This window comes from Scardinius erythrophthalmus, assembly GCF_964197995.2.
Source record: "Scardinius erythrophthalmus genome assembly, chromosome: 10".
Taxonomy (NCBI): domain Eukaryota; kingdom Metazoa; phylum Chordata; class Actinopteri; order Cypriniformes; family Leuciscidae; genus Scardinius; species Scardinius erythrophthalmus.
In genome coordinates this window covers 41,855,814-41,873,626 of record NC_138230.1, presented here as the reverse complement: position 1 = coordinate 41,873,626, position 17,813 = coordinate 41,855,814, and the positions used below count along the sequence as shown (strand labels likewise).

Below are 17,813 nucleotides of genomic sequence, written 5' to 3'. Positions count from 1 at the left end.
GGAACAAAACTAATTAAACAACACTGAGGGGGTAATTTATTTCAAGAATTTGATCAATATCTATTTTAGAACAACATGTATGCAGGGTTGAGGAGTAAATAGTTATGTGAAATGAAATTTCTGTTATTAAATTACAAAATTAATGTAATTGTATTTAGTTGTATTACTGAGGTTAAAGGGGAAGTGAAGCAGTCAATCAAGTTTACATGATTTACAAGATGGATTTCCACTTTAATCAACAATTATATAAGAAACATGACAAATGTAAACATATAAAAGAAAAAAAAGAAAAACCGCTATATCTTTTGCTGACAGGGCGCTGCCATTGTGTGCAGTATTCTAAAGTGTGACGTCACGGGGTTGGTTGGCTTTAATAAACCTGGCTGAATGTATTAATATCACGACGTCAAACTGTCTACACCACGGAGTTTTGACCGCGATTCGCGAACAACTAATGAAGTCTAACATATGTTATATACAGCAGATGGACTCTGACACGGTGGGCATCGCATTACAACAGCCACACGCGCTGCAAGGCTGCAACTTACCAACCCGCTCTTCGCCCAAAACGTTTCGGTTACTCACGTAACCTCTGTTCTCTCTAGAAGAGGGAACGAGTATTGCGTAGTTGCTTACGCTACGGGAAAGCCTTTCTTTCTCGAGATACTGAAGCCAAAAATTATCCTTAATTTTTATAATCTTGTCAACGCAGTGCGGCAGCCTGCAGACCTAGGGCAAGCTTACTAGCGTGCCCATTGGCTGCCCTGCGGCAACTGCAGCAGCCTACCGCTGAGCCCTTGGCGTGACGTCACGACCAATGAGCGCGCTTGGCGCGCTTAATGCGTCACAGCCCGCGAAAAGGGGTGTGGCTTAGCGTATATAAACAGGGCTCGGAGGCTGCTTCTCTGGTTTCTGTCGCATGAAGCGAAATGAGCTCGTGGTGCGAGCACGGCGGGCTACGCAATACTCGTTCCCTCTTCTAGAGAGAACAGAGGTTACGTGAGTAACCGAAACGTTCTCTTACGAGAGGTTCTCTCGTATTGCGTAGTTGCTTACGCTACGGGAACGCCCTTGTCAACGCCGTGCGCGCCCAGCATCCACTGAATGAGTCCCAGGGAGAGCCCGGGGAACGTGATAGCAGAGAGCCGGGCGGCCCGAAGAGGGCTAGCGCCGTACATAAGCACACACTAGGGGGTTAGGAGCGGCACGGCCGGTCCGAACTGACAATTCCCTGCATAGTGCAGCTCAACCAGTAGAGCTAAATCACACAACGTAGCCCGCGCACAGATAGTGGGCTGGCATACGCGAGACTTAGACTGATAACACTTTAGCCTGCAAGGCGGGAACATCCAGGTTGTAAAACCTAACAAATGTGGAGGGGGAGGCCCAGCCTGCCGCTGCACAAATGTCATGAATGGGAATCCCGCTGGACCACGCCCACGACGAGGCGATGCCTCTGGTGGAGTGAGCTTGAATGCCCAATGGGCACTGCAGGTCTTTAGACGCATAAGCAGCAGCAATAGCGTCCACTATCCATCTGGACAGGCTGTGTTTCGAGGCGGCGAGACCCTTGGTGCGCCCGCCAAACGAAACAAAGAGCTGTTCCACCACTCGTTTGACTGAAGACAGTGCTATCAGAAAAACGGTTTTGAGCGTGAGGTATTTCATATCCACAGTTTCCAAGGGTTCGAAGGGATGCGCTTTCAGGGCCTCCAAGACCAGTGAAAGATCCCACATAGGAACCGAGGGGGGTCGCGGGGGGTTCATCCTCCTGGCTCCTCTAAGGAAGCGGATGACGAACTCGTTCCTTCCTAATGCGCGGCCCAGCTCTGAACAGAGAGCGCTGAAATGGCCGTGACATAGACTTTGAGCGTGGAGGGGGACCTGCCCGCGTCCAGTAACTCTTGAAGGAACACAGTACTCGCGATACCCCACATGTCTGTGGATCGAGCCCCTTAGCAGTGCACCATCTGTTAAACACTGACCATTTCGACATGTAGAGCCGCCTCGCAGAGGGGGCTCTAGATTGTATGATCGTGTTCATGACCCCGTCTGGCAGATCAGCGTGTAATCGTTGAGGCTCCACGCATGCAGAGACAGCGCTCTGGATGGGGATGCCATATCGAGCCACGGGCTTGAGAGAAAAGGTCTCTCTTCACCGGTATCGGCCAGGGGGCTGAGTCTGCCAGCTGTATTAGATCCGGGAACCAAGCTTGGTTCTCCCAGTATGGGGCTAAGAGGAGCACTGTGTGGCGCGCTTCCCTGATTCTCTTGATGACCTGAGGCAGCAGAGAGACCGGGGGAAAAGCATACAGCGGGCCGCTGGGCCGGGTCTGGGCCAGCGTGTCCTCGTTCTTCGAGAAGAACTCTGGGCAATGAGCGTTGTCTTTTGACGCAAAAAGGTCGACTTTCGCTTTGCCGAAACGGCGCCACAGTGACTGGACTGTTTGGGGGTGTTGAGACCACTCCCCAGGGGGAACGCTGTCCCTGGACAGTCTGTCGGGGCCCTCGTTCAGGTGGCCAGGCACATGCGCGGCTCTCTCAGCGAGCGCAGAGAGTACTGAGCCCACACGAGGAGGCGTTCCGCCAGGGTGCAGAGCGTCTGATCTGACACCGCCCTGGCGATTCACATAGGCCACTACCAATGTATTGTCCGTGCGGACTAGAACATGGTGACCGTGGAGGAATGGGAGGAAGTGTTTGAGAGCTTTCTCGACCGCGAGCATCTCTAGACAGTTTATGTGTAGGAGATTCTCCTGGTCTGACCAGCGGCCATAGACCGGTCTGCCTTCGAAGAGCGCTCCCCAATCTAGGTTGGAAGCGTCTGTCGAGACAACTTTCCGGTGTGAAATCACTCCCATAGTCACTCCTGTGTGATACCATTCGGCTGCCAGCCAGGGCTGCAGGGCTGAAAAGCAGCTCTGATTCACTCTGACTCGCAAGCCGCCGGCCGCCCAGGCTCGGTGGGGCACGCGCGCTTTCAGCCAGCGTTGAAGCGGGCGCATGCGCAGTAAGCCCAGCTGGAGCACTGCTGCAGCTGAGGCCATATGCCCCAGGATACGCTGGAATGTCCTCAGCGGAACCCGGCTGCCTATTTGGAGGGATGCGGCGAGGAGGCGGATGCGGCGCGCGCGCTGCTCCGACAGTCTGGCCGTCATAGCCACCGAGTCCAGTTCTATTCCAAGAAGGAAATTGACTGACGGGGCGATAGCGAGCTCTTGGTCCAGTGACCGAGAGACCCAGCTCCTCCAGATGGCTGAGAAGCGCTGTTCCGTGAGACACAAGTTCCGTCTCTGACAGCGCTAGAATAAGCCAATCGTCCAGATAATTCAGTATTCGCATTCCCTGTTTTCTCAGGGGAGCGAGAGCCGTGTCCATGCATTTCGTAATGTACGGGGTGCCAAAGACAGGCCGAAGGGCAGGATTGTGTACTGATATACTCGACCGTTGAAGGCGAATCTCAAGAATGGCCTGTGACGGGGAGTTATCTGGATCTGAAAATATGCGTCTTTTAGATCGAGAGAGATAAACCAGTCTCCTGGGCAAATCTGCGCGAGGATTTTCTGGTTGTGATCATTTTGAACGGCCGTCTCATGAGGGCTTTGTTCAGATGTCTCAGATCTAAAATAGGTCTTAACGCTCCGTCCTTCTTGGGTACGAGGAAGTAGCGGCTGTAAAGGCTCGACTCGCTTAGAGAAGGATGAACCTGTTCTATAGCCCTTTTGCGCAGTAGCTTCGCTATTTCGGCTTGAAGCAGGTGCGCAGCTTCTGAACTCACTTTCGTCTCCGTCTGTGCTAGAAAGCGCGGAGGGCGACGAGCGAATTGAAGCGAATAGCCGTGTTTTATAGTACTCAGCACCCATTCTGACGCGCCCTGAATAGCTTCCCATGCTTCCGCATGCATAGCTAGGGGTCGAATGGTCTCTGGGTTCAGATCGCCGCGCTGCGCGGGATTGGGGAACCTGTATCAGAGAGGATGGAGCGGCGTGCGCGCCGCTGGTGCTCGAACACGGGGGCTGGTGAACAGTATTGGCCGGCTGTACAGCGTTCGGTAGCTCGGTCCCAGAGGATGGAGCGCGATTTGCTGACAAACACCCCTGGCGCGAAAGCGGCGTGGGGATTGTAATGTCTAAAAGTGAGTGCGCGTGCACCTGAGCGGGCGCAGAGTTTACACTTATGACACGGCCAGAGTTTGGGAGCTTAGAGGGTGTGCGACCCGAGGTAACTGAATGGCAGAGCGAGCAGCGGGTAGGTGTGAGCACAAAGTTGTGGGCACATTTACTACACTTAGTACTCGAGCGGCTTGTGTCCGCTTTATGAGAGAGCGCTCTATGCGCGTTACCATGGGGACCATGTTTGTGTGAAGCAGTGAGCACATGGGAGTGGGCACATTTTCTACACTTATAACACCCTCGGCTTGAGCCGCTGTTGCCCGGGGTAACCGAGTGGCAGAGCGAGTTACAGGTAGATGTGAGCACAGAGTTGTGGGCACATTTACTACACTTATTACTCGAGCGGCGTGTGACCGCTTTATGAGAGAGCGCTCTGAACGCGTTACCATGGGGACCGCGTTTGTGTGTAGCAGTGAGCACATGGGAGTGGGCACATTTTCTACACTTGTAACACCATCGGCGTTATAGAGCAAATGCTTTGATGGCTCATATGTTTAGACGCTCATAAATACTCAAGCACCATCCTGTGAGATGCAGGTTTGCTTTCTGTATGTAAGAAAGCTGGCCGCGAGCTTGGAGAAGACAGCAGAAAAAATATTTTCTGCCGCCAGAGCCGGATTTGAACACGGTTCTCCAGTAAAATTCTGCCACTGAGCCACAGGGGCACACATGAGCTTCCAGTTGGTGCGAGCATATGACCGAGCGTCGTGTTTCGGCGTTTGTTTGCAGGCGCGCGTGTATTAAAACAGGCCCGTTTACTGCAGCATTAGTATTTCCAGCCGCCTAACTTAGAGAGGACTGAGAAATATGTATCCCTTGAGATGCGGGTTTGCTTTCTGTATGTAAGAAAGCTGGCCGCGAGCTCGGAGAAGCAAGCAGAAAAAAGTTTTTTTTTTTTTTTTTTTTTTTTTTTCTGCTGCCAGAGCCGGATTCGAACACGGGTCTCTGGTGCGGAAGCCTAATGTTCTGCCACTGAGCCACAGGGGCACACATGAGCTTCCGGTCAGTGCAAGCATATGACCGAGCGTCGTGTTTCGTTTCGGCGTTTGTTTGCAGGCGCGCGTGTATTAAAACAGGCCCGTTTACTGCAGTATTAGTATTTCCAGCCGCCTGAACTTAGAGGGGACTGAGAAATCTGTATCCCGTGAGATGCGGGTTTGCTTTCTGTATGTAAGAAAGCTGGCCGCGAGCTCGAGAGAAGCAAGCAGAAAAAAGTTTTTCTGCTGCCAGAGCCGGATTCGAACACGGGTCTCTGGTGCGGAAGTCTAATGTTCTGCCACTGAGCCACAGGGGCACACATGAGCTTCCAGTCAGTGCGAGCATATGACCGAGCGTTTGTTTGCAGGCGCGCGTGTATCACAACAGGCTCGTTTACTGCAATAATAGTATTTCCAGCCGCCTGAACTTAGAGGGGACTGAGAAATATGCGAGGATTGGAGGGAGTCCGGCCTAAGCGGGACGTAAACACTCTCTCTTCCTCCTTTCGCCGGTGCTCGTGACGTCCGCTCTGATATCCCTTGAGAACGGCGCAGTTGCGCGGCTCGAACAAAGGGAGAGAGAGCGGGAAGATGTCATTATGTGCTGTGACATCGTTTGTTTGCAGGCGTGCGTGTATAACAGGCTCGTTTACTGCAATATAGATATTTCTAGTCGCCTGAGCTAGGAGGGGACTGAGAAATGTGTGAGAAACGGAGGTGGCCGGAGAGTGACGCGCGCGACCGAGACGCGGGGTAGCTTTCTTATAACGTAAAGGAAGCCAGCCCGTGACCGTCTACTTCTGACATCCCTTGTGAGCGGCGCCTTGCGCGGCTCGAACAGAGGGGGAGAGGGCGTGCGTCATCCGGGGGGGGTAGCTTCCTTGTAACGTAAAGGAAGCTATAGCCCGTGACCGTCCGTTCTGACATCCCTTGTGAGCGGCGCCGTTTGCGCGGCTTGACAGAGGGGAGTAACCAGCTGGTCTGCTTCATCCCCTGAGGCGACGGCAGTGCGGGCAGAGGCCGGCCGCTGCGCGTCGGTGAAGGGCGGGGGAGAAGGAGAGAGCGAGGCTCGCGGGAGGGGCTCCGGCGAGCGCTCAGCTATAACCACCGGCTCGGAAGGCCTTTGAGAGCGGCGTTTTTTCTTACGCGGCCCGGAAGAGGCAGCCGGAGAAGGTGGAGGATCGTGAAACATGGCGAGTCGAGCCCGCAGGGTCGACATCGGCAAGTCCTCACACTGTTCGCAGCCGCCCGTGAAGGGCGCGGGCTGCGTGGTCGAAACCCAGGCAGAGAGCGCAGATCACGTGGCGGTCTCCGTCGCTGAGCGCGGCTCTGCACGAGCCACAGGATGAGCGAGGCATTTGCAACAACGCCTCGCGCTCTTTTAGATGCAAAGTGTGTCGCGGGGCGAACACACAAACACATACAACACAGAGCAGTAAAAGGATATATTCGCCGGATAGCGAAGCAGGCAGGGAAAGCTGAAGGCGGCGAAGGCGGCCGGCGTCCTCAGGCTGAGATCCTCGGCGTGCTGGTCGCTTGATTCGACGGCGGCTTCCTCAGAGAGCAGCGATGCGTAGAGCTTCGCTGAAAAGACAGAAATCAGAGAAGCAGCCTCCGAGCCCTGTTTATATACGCTAAGCCACACCCCTTTTCGCGGGCTGTGACGCATTAAGCGCGCCAAGCGCGCTCATTGGTCGTGACGTCACGCCAAGGGCTCAGCGGTAGGCTGCTGCAGTTGCCGCAGGGCAGCCAATGGGCACGCTAGTAAGCTTGCCCTAGGTCTGCAGGCTGCCGCACTGCGTTGACAAGATTATAAAAATTAAGGATAATTTTTGGCTTCAGTATCTCGAGAAAGAAAGGCTTTCCCGTAGCGTAAGCAACTACGCAATACGAGAGAACCTCTCGTAAGAGAACCACCACCGGCTGTTCGACATAACTTACCACTGCTCGGTTCCCACGCCGTATCGGCTCAAATGCATATATTAATACATGCTAACTTACATGGTGTTGTTGACAAGAGACATGAATATGATGGCAGACATCGCGAACAATGTTTCCATGTGCAGTTAACATAACGTTAACGTTAGACGTCGTCTTTTTGTCTGGTACTAATAAACTCCACTAAAGTTAGCTAAACACTAAGTTAGTGTTAGCTAGTTCATGCTTACAGCTGTTAGCTAATAATGACTGTACCTAACGTTAGTTGTTCGCGGTCAAAACTCCGTGGTGTAGACAGTTTGACGTCGTGATATTAATACATTCAGCCAGGTTTATTAAAGCCAACCAACCCCGTGACGTCACACTTTAGAATACTGCACACAATGGCAGCGCCCTGGCAGCAAAAGATAACGGTTTTTCTTTTTTTTCTTTTATATGTTTACATTTGTCATGTTTCTTATATAATTGTTGATTAAAGTGGAAATCCATCTTGTAAATCATGTAAACTTGATTGACTGCTTCATTTCCCCTTTAAATGTTTAATTCAATAATCAGCTTAAAACGAAATTGCTTTGCATTGATAAAGTTATCCAAATAAAGTAATCCAAACCACATCTGTAATTGGTAACTAATAACAGTAAGCAATAACATTTCCAAAGTAACCTTCCTAACACTGAATGCATGCGAGACTCAACACATTCTTTCTGTTGAGTGACTCTGTGGAATTTCTTTGAATTGCCATGAATTTAATTTCACTTCCTGTCATTCCAATTCAAATTCAATTCAACGTCCTGTGGGGTGGAGTAAATTCAATTCAAATTCCAATTCATGAATTGAATGGAGGCCAATTCTGAATTTTGCACAAGCCTGCATCAGTTCTGACCAAAGATTTTGTATCAATCAATAAGTAAACTTTTGTGTCAGAATATTCAAAAATCTGTTTTAAAACCAGTGTTTACTTTTACTTAAATTAGGCTGATTTAAAAAAAAAATAAAAATAAATAAAAATGAAGATAACAATTTAATCCAAAAATGAAGAGGAAGAAAATATGTGTTGCGGCTTCGGTTTCATTTCTACTTTAACGCTTGAGGTTTTGAAGGTTTGAAAGTGTTAAAAATGTTGTGAAATGAATTCAGATTATTCAGATATACATTTTACAGTAAAATTGTAATTTACAAAACCTAATTTAATTAGTGTGTGATTTACACACAGCCTCTATATCAACAACTTCTCAGATTGATTGAAGGAAGAGTGAACAAATACTGTTAAAATTGATTAGTTGAGTACATTTTGAAAAATTAAGTAAATAAAAATCATTCTTAATTAGAAAGAGTGTGAAATTACAAGTTATGTGAGTGCATTGTTTTTCTACTAGTGAAATTTACTTCGATTAAGAGAAAGATTAAGAAAATTAAGTTGCAGTTACCTAACAAGAATGAGTTCAGATGAACAATGTGCTCAAGTTAGTACAAGTTAATTTTCTTTTCTTTCAAACGCGCTGTTAACTTGAATTTCTACACTAAAACTAATACAAATAATACTATTCTAAAAAAAAAAAAATTAAAAAAAAGGACAACTGTTGTTATTTATTCTTTATTTAGAATAAATATTTATTTATTTGATATTTTTCTTAAATAACAAAATTGCTTACACACTTGCATGGATTTTAGGGCCAGCACAAAGTGAAATGTGTCTATGCAGTGTACAAGAGTCCATTTAAAAACACAGGCATTTGGGTAACTTCCCAGGCCGTCAACAACAATTATAATTAGCATGAATAAAACTATTAGACACCCTTATAATTGTAATATATTATTTTACAATTTATTTTCTTTTTTTATTTAACTTGATTAATTTTTTTCCACTGTGCTAGTAGCTCTTGTCATGTTTCAAGTTAATATCTTTGCAGTTCAAGTTCTTTCTCTTGTTCCTTAATCCTGCCTAATTCCACCCTAATACATATTCTTTCTTGTTTTATGACTCCATCTACCATTTAATTGCCTTTAATATCCCAGCATGTAGCCATACCCACAACAAGTAGGCCTATATCATATTTAGAATTATAAAGTTTATGTAGTATTAACATTTTTCCAAAATAATTGTCTTGCAGTGAACTCCTTTCCTTGTCTGAGCAAATAACCTCTACCCATTCTAATGCCTGTGAAATAGCTAATATTTCAGCTGCAAAACAGAAAGACCATCATTTAGTCACTGAGGTGAGAAAATAAACATGATCCATCTACACATTTGAACATGTTGAAAATTTTTTTTTACGGCGATTACATCAATCTCATAAATAGCTAATGACAAGAGTATATAAATGGTTTAATCTACTACATACACATTAGCTATTTATTAAGGAGATTGATCTATGTTATCACTGTAAATCAATGTTCAACACACTGAACTGCAGGCCATAAACAGTGCTTTAAGATACACTTTTCCCCCTACAAATTCAAAACACTCAAACAACCACCGAAGAGCAGGCCAGTCTTCAATTTAAGCCTATATTCCAGTAGTTTAAAGTTAATTTAATTCTTCTACGTTCTAATTGCTTTTTTACATATCTTAACCAGTAATTCAGGAATGATACCTGTAAAAGCACCAGCACATTCACAGTAGGCCTACATTTTCCCAGGGGTGAAAGATGGACTGATTCCAGGCGACCCTCAACGATCACCCCCGCAGTCTCTACCGATGGGTATCAAACACAGACCTTGACTCAGTTCACGAGTTCACCCTTACATCAGTTAAACAGAGTAAAGATTATGCGTATTTGGCTTGCTTTCCGGGGGAGCTAGGCTCCGAGCTCGGAAATTTTGCCCAAACCCAGAGCTCCCCCGTTGTTGTAAGAGTATTTAGAAGGGAGGAGATGGTGTGGTGGAGGAATGCTGTAAAACTGTCAACGAATGGAGGTAAGTTTGCAGTAGGTAGGCTATATACACCTCGGCTCTTACCTCGTTTATTGGGTTGATTAACAGAGTGTGGTCCACTCGTGTCTAATTAGGTTTGATTGTCTGAATGCGCGCCACATGTGTTTAATTAGGGTTAATTATCTGAACGTGCTCCTCCCGAACTTTGTTAATGAAACATCATTTCAATAAATATTTGTCCACACCCGATGAATCCTCATGTCGTATGTGGCGCTAATCCAGTTCCTCCTTTGTGCGTTTTTATTGCGAACTTCTGTTATCCACGAACACACCCGTTAGACGTTTTCAGACGGACGAAAGCTTATTTTCCATCTCCAGTGGATGTTTGTAGCTTTAGATTGCAGTATGTGGCGTCTTCTCGCTGGGTTTGTGCTTCTGCTGTGTGCTGCAGGTAAAGAGAAAACATGATAATTTGACACATTTCCTGTGATGTTTTGAACCCTAAACGTGTTGTGCAAATATGCAAGAAAAGTTGATTCAGTGAATTGTGATCTCTCTGTGTTTTCTTCCCCAGATGCCACACCAGTTGGTGGCAGAACAGTTCCTGATTTTGGAAAGATGTATCATGTCAAAGGTACATTTCTGCCTAATTACACAGTACATCCCAGTACAGGACACTTCTTTTTAAGTGTTAAATGTACCACTTTTATGTAGGTATGCTGACTTTGCCTTATTCTGGTGATGATGGGATAAAGGAACCGTTTGAAGTTTGGTACGACCTTGAGGGAAAGAGAAGTCGCATCGACTATTATCATAGTCAGTGATCTTCTCATGATGAAGTCACATAATGTTAAAATCAATATAGATTATGAATGCAGTTTCTCTTCATTGATGCTCTCTACACAGGTACAGTGCGCACTTTTCTGATTGGAAACGACTTGGCTTATGGTGCCATTTATCAGATCACACCAGTTACCACTGACACTGAAATACAAGCTATTAAATATTTCCAGCTTAATGGTACAAAGGAGGATCCAATACGTCCACAGGCAGCACTTCCTGATCTGCAGGGCTTTGAAGTATGTACTATAAAACACAAAAGTTATTTAGAAAATGTCTCGGGGCCGTTTACACGACACATTCTCAACTAAAATCTTTTCATGCATTTTGACCTTTCATTTACATGACCATAGTGTTTTAGGGTTTTTTTTTAAAGTGCAAGATTCTGAAAACAATACTGTTATTTTCACTGTGTAAACTACAAAAATGTTAATTTGTGAAAACCGTGACATCATCCGTTACGTGTTCAGTGACATCGCCAACTACTGGCCTGGCAGCAGATTACAGAGATTTAGGTCATTTTTGCAGATCCTTGTGAGCGGGATCGTTTTGACAACGTTGTCGTCTGTTCAATTAAATTCAATTAACATTTATTTAGATTTATTATTTTATTTAAATAATTCATTATATTATAATAATTCATTTCTTTATTTTATTAGCTAATAATGTATTTATACAATGTATTAGTTTAAGGCAGAAACAATGAGCTCATTGAAGTAATGAATACATGTTTGTTAACAAATGATTAGGATGTATAAAAAAATGTAGCACTGATGCATGTTGATTCAGCGCTTGCTTCATGATCTGAAGTCCTCGCAGGAGTTGGCGTCGTGTCTTCACATGTGTTATGATCATCTGAAGTCTTCATAAGAGGCTGGATCCAAACTGGAGCTCACATACTCTCTAGTTAACTCAGGAGAACAGAGAAGCAAATGGAAAATAATTAGTGTAGCTGTTGTTCATAACTTTAAGCAAAGATAATTATGTGCATTTCATCTGATATAACTGGACTATAAAGTTATGGGATGCATTGTATGAATGCTAGGCTAAAGAGATGCGTCTTTAGTCTAGATTTAAACAGGGAGAGCGAGTCTGAAGCCCGAACATTATCAGGAAGACTTTCCAGAGTTTAGGCGCCAAATGTGGACCTTTAGTGGACTTCGATATCCTATACCACCAGAAGTTTTGTGATCTTAAAGAGCGTGATGGATTGTAGGGCGATAGAAGATCAATTAAATACACAAGAGCTGTACCGTCTGTACGTGAAAAATCTGATTTTTAGTACAACGTTGACGTGTAAACAGCCCATCAGTGTTTTTTGTCTGAATGAAAGTCAATGGGGTCCAATGTTGATTTGAACTCTGACTTTCGTTGTATAGACAAAAACAGTTGAAACGTAATCCAAAATGTCTCATGCTATGTAGAACATTAAATCCCATAGAAATTAAAATGACTGCAATGCAAACCAACAATGAGGATGAAATTTGTATAAAATCATTGTTTTTGTAGTTTGAGAAGATGGAGGATTACGCAGGTGTTCAGTGTGAGGTCTGGAAAAAGGTCACACAGGCTGGTCATAAGAAGAACACGTATCGTCTGTGGGTCAAACGTCCAGAGGGAAAAGATTCCCCAGCCGTCCCGTACCACTATGAGATGATGGGCTTCAACACTCTCTTGGAGTCTTACAATGACAAATACATGATTGACTACAGTGACTTCAGTCCTCGAATTAAGTCTGACATTTTCACTCCACCTGGAGGTAACTGGAGAACACACATTCAGTGACATGCCTTTGTCCGTCTCTTTTACTCTTACAGACCATCTAATCAAATGCTCACTGAGGTTTTATGTCTAGGTATGAAATATAAGGAGTTTCCGGATCCTCCTGAGGAGCGTCAGATATTGGCCAACCCCCTTCAAGACTATGTCCACACCTCTCCTGTTAGCCACGCCCACCGTTTGTTCGGCCCCTTTATGAAGAAGTTTAATCGTCAGTATAAAAGTGAGAAGGAGCACGAGGAGCGCGAGAGCTACTTTGTAAATTCTCTTCGGTGAGGAAAAACAAATCTGTGAGCAATCTGTGATCTTGTTTTGATGCATATGCTTTTTTTGTTTAACATCCTCTTCCTCCTCAGGCATGTGCAGTCTACGAACCGAGCCGGTCTTACATACAGCGTCGGTATCAACCAATTCTCTGACTGGTCAAAGGTGGAGTTTGGCAGCATGACTGGAGGTTTATTAATTCCAAATAAGAAAAAGGATGCTACAAAATCGTCCTTACACATTTCTTAGTCTGTTGCCAACATCTGATACAGTATAATAAACTTTCTCAGATTAAGTCCTTTTGCAAGTCCGTTTTTCATTAAAAATCTAAAGGTTAAAAAGATCTGTTGTGGCTTGTTTCATCGCTACTTTTACACTTGAGGTTTTGAAGGTTTGAAAATGTTAATGTTGTAAAACGAATTCAAATTATTTGGATATTCATTTTACAGTAATTTACAAAACCTAATTTAGTGTATGATCTTACACAGCCTCGACAACTTCTCCGATTAATCGAAGGAAGAGTGAACAAATACTGTTAAAATTGATTAGATGAGTACATAAATTTAGAAAAATTAAGTAAATCAACGCCTCTCTTAATTAGAAAAAGAGTGTGAAATTACAAGTTAAGTGAGTGCATTGTTTTTCTACTAGTAAAATTTACTTCGATTAAGTTGCAGAAATTCTTTTGTTTCAAACGCGCTGTTGACTTTCTACACTAAAACGAATGCTGATAATACTATTTAAAAAAAAAAAGGATGGAACGGTTATTCTTTATTTAGAAAAAATATTTTATTTATTTGATATTCTTTAATAAATAACAAAATTGCTTACACACTTGCATGGTCATTTGCATGTATTTTAGGGCCAGCACAAAGTGAAATGTGTCTAGATGCAGTGTGTACACAAGACCATTTAAAAGATATGGGGCATCTGGGTAACTTCCCAGGCCGTCAACAACAATTATACCAAGTACTATTGCGCTGAAAGATGCTTTGAGGTGTAAATGAATTGGTCCTAGATTTGGACTGTCAGCATTCCCACAGTCATTTGAGGGAATTCCTCGGGCAAGTCACAGTTTTGCAAGTGAAAAGCAGAATTAGAAGTTTATAAAATGTTTTGTGTTGTGGCTTTTAAATAACCAGAAACCACTTCATCTTTGTAAAGAAGACACAGAAAAATCCTGTTTATTCGTAAGGACGCTGAAGAAAATCAATGTGACATATGGCATCAAAGAGTGACTGCGTAAGCTTTAAGGAGGTTCAAGATCTCAATGAAGAAGATTATTAATGAAGGCCAAAAGGGCCAAAATGTGTAAATTACATGTCAACATGTAATTATGTGTTAAGACTTTCGTTTCATATGTTTTGGCCCTTTTGGCGTTCCATAATTTAATGCAGATCACAAAGTACATGAAGCACCAAGTTGGAATGCACCCCGAACATCCTAATCATCAACTTTTTTTTATCATGTGACAGTTTACCTGCCCTAAAGTAAATTAAATTGCTCCTGTTGTAACAGCTTTGGTCTGTATGTTAATGAATTTGAGATACCCCATTGTCTGAGATGGTTCACAGGGTCCATCACCTTCTACAACTGATGACCATTTTCCTAAGTGGGGCAGAAACAATGAAACTGCTGACTTTGTTCTTCTCTATGATAATTAAAGGAGAACTCCGGTCAATTTTAACATTGAGTAAATTTTTTTGTAAATTTGGAGTGCTGTCAATACAGAGAACAACGACAAAAATCAGTGTTGCCTGCACCGTGTTATCCTCTTTTTAAAATTTACACCCTGTTGACTTCAATGGGGCAAGTACTAAACCTGCTTTTAGCCTCTTAACATCCTTGATGTGTCATTACAAGTGCACAGCCAATGTGAGTGATTCCTTCAGAGTGAACACAGGTGAATCTGACTGCAGTAGATGTGAAGGATATGAATAAAAATTATGTTAATTCAGCCAGCGCACATACCTGTATTTACTTCCTGTTTTCGGTTGAAGTGCATAGTAATCGATTGTCGAGTTCACGCACATAGGTTTAGTTTCCTATGATCACGCGTGTGAACTCAAAAATCGATTATGGACTGAAGGAATCATTCACAATGGCTGTGCACTTGTAATGACACATCAAGGATGCTAAAGGAGTCATAACCTAGTATTACCTTGGATACCTACTGCTGTATTATAGTCTTTCAGACCCTTCTAAAAAAGAAAAGTGGAAAAAAAATAAACACAGAGCTCCTCAGACCCTTATTTCTGAAGGCATTGTTGTCTCGCGAGATCTGATCGATGGGATATTTTGGCTGTCGTGGACGGTCATTTTAATAATGCAAATGAGGGGCGCGTTGATTGGTTGCAGGAAGGAGGGGGGTTGACACCGCAGGTAACGCTTTAGCATATCATTACAAAATGACATCATGGCGCAAGTTGTGAATGAACCCGACCTGGCCGCGACCAGCTTCCCGGCCAGTGTATAAGCGTTAGGCAATCAATATAATAGCCGAGTTCATGATGATCTCAGTCATTTGTTTTTTGCAAAGTACGTTAGCAGCCATTCCCCATGTTTACCTCGAAGCTAATACTCCCGCCAGTGTTGTGCCTGAACGCGTTCATTGAATGATAGTTCATGAACTCATTCATATTTTGGGCGAACGTGAACTGAACGTACCGCATTACTGCCTGATGAACGTTACTGTGAACTCGTTCATTCTGGTGTCTGTGAACGCCACGCTCTCTCAGTTTAACTTCGTTCAGTAGGATGCCAGATTTCTATAAAGCCTTCCAGGCAAAAACCCACCTAAAACACACCGTAAACCGGCCTTAATATGTAGCGGGAAAACACCCAATCTGGCAACACCAGCCACCAGTGTCTAGTTCGATCTCGATCTTGTTGACGTCAAGACGGGGCAGAAATCAAAATCTCGTTTTTTAGTGCTCGTGCACGTGGGCTATTTTACAAACCCTGAGGTAAACAAATGCTTCACTTTTAAATATCGGCTTCCCGGCCAGTGTATAATCATTATGCAAACATAACACATTGATTCTCGTGGAAAAGTGAAAATTGCAGGTTATGACAACTTTAAGAGGCTAAAAGCAGGTTTAAAACTTGCCCCATTGAAGTCAACAGGGTGCAAATTTTAAAAAGAGGATAACACGGTGTAGGCAACACCGATTTTTGTCGTTATTCTCTGAACTGACAGCACTCCAAATTTACAAAAAAATCAGCTCAATGTTAAAATTGACCGGAGTTCTCCTTTAAGCCATTTTGGGGAATGAGCATAATCAGCACCTATCTTGAAGTGGAATCTGGGTCGGGGTAGACTTTAATTTCTTACACAGTAAAAGCTCTTTTCATGCAATTTTAATGTTATATCGTGTTAAGTTTATCAAAATAAAACTGATAATAATATACACCCCACTTCTTGGTATTTATATAAAGTTGAAACTTGTTTTTAAATCTTGCATTAGTGGCAGGGTTAAAGTCTTTCTCCGAGATCAAAAGTTACCTTTCCTTCTTATACCCTGAGCAAAGCATTGTTAAACATGAGTGGAATACCAACACCAAAACCAGCTGACAGAAAACCAAAAGATAAGGCAAATGGTTGGTGATCAAGAGGGGGAGAAGTAGGTCTAACATAAAATATTAACATAGTCTCCTCAATGCACTTTGAGCTATATTACCTAAATTGTACATTAGGATAATTTGAATATCACTTGTAAGTTCACCACAATTCAGTTCAGTTTATAAGCTGTCAGATAAGACCAAACATGACAGACAGTAGTTACATGTTAGAACACACAAGTAAATATGTCAATGAGTTGTAAACGGCTGAGTTGGACTGTGTCCCACTCCCAACAGTCTTCAATTAGCATATTGATGAATGTCTTGCATCAGATAGGCATTGGAATAGTGATGATGAAGGCCACTGTCCCACTTTTAATTGACATTAAAGGGATTTCTGAAGTACTAGGGCAGTAAAGAGATCTACCCATATTCACTCAAACCCACAAAAGTCAATCAGGTTTGGAACGACATGAGGGTGAGAAAATAATGAAAAATGTTTATTTCTCTGTGTTTACATAGGCTATGTCTGCACTGTAGGTTTTCCACCAAAGCTCTGCCATGGGTTAAGAAGGAAAATATAAATTTGACTTAAATCTGTACGAATAAATCTATTCACATAATAGCCTATATCGGAAGAACTCAGTCTTAAGAAGAATGGAGAGACCACAAAGCACAACTGTTTGCTTGACAATAACAACCTGTGTATTTTATCAAAAAAGGAGAGAAAATAACAGATTCGATTTATTAATAAACCACTTTGTGACAGATGGCTTCAGTTAAACTTATGACATATGTATACATTTTAGTACTAACAAATCGCTCTAGTAAGAAAAATAAAGTTCGCAAACATAATTTAATTGCTTAAAGAAACAGTTGCACCGTACAAAGTATTATATAAATATATATATATATATATATATATATATATATATATATGTATTAATATCATCGTGTACGGATGTACAGGGGAGTTTATGGAAGCCAGAAAAAAGTCTGAATTGCTAGAAAAATGTTAGAATTGTGAAATAAAGTCACTATTAAAAAACTTTAAACCAGCAATTGATACATTATATGTGATGATTTGTTGTTGTACAGTTATTCACTGTTATTCACTGTTAATCTCCATCTCATGTTTCAAGCATTTCTGCAAAGTTACTTTCCATCTCTCATTTCAATACACTTCACTTTCATTACGCTTCATCTTTCTCGTTTAGATGCTTAATTCTGATTTACAGGATCCGTGTAGTGAACAATCTTGTTTAATATATGTAATGTAATACACCGTGAACTTCTAGTTAGAAATGAAGTAGTCAGCGATTTTAACCGCCATAAAACCGATCAAGGAAATTACCCTCAGAAAACAGCTGACTACAGTCATGTGACAACAATAGACCCCGATGTCATA

General features: G+C 43.4%; 1 protein-coding gene across 1 annotated transcript; it reads left to right on the top strand.

The window, feature by feature from the left end:
- Positions 1 to 10,104: 10,104 nt before the first annotated feature.
- LOC308697753 (counting factor associated protein D-like) lies at positions 10,105 to 13,227 on the top strand. Its single transcript, XM_081377272.1, has 7 exons — positions 10,105 to 10,412; positions 10,536 to 10,595; positions 10,676 to 10,777; positions 10,868 to 11,040; positions 12,311 to 12,560; positions 12,657 to 12,852; positions 12,937 to 13,227. Exons 1-7 carry the CDS (start codon positions 10,343 to 10,345, stop codon positions 13,091 to 13,093), a joined length of 1,008 nt encoding a protein of 335 aa, XP_081233398.1. The 5' UTR covers positions 10,105 to 10,342; the 3' UTR covers positions 13,094 to 13,227.
- Positions 13,228 to 17,813: the final 4,586 nt, after the last annotated feature.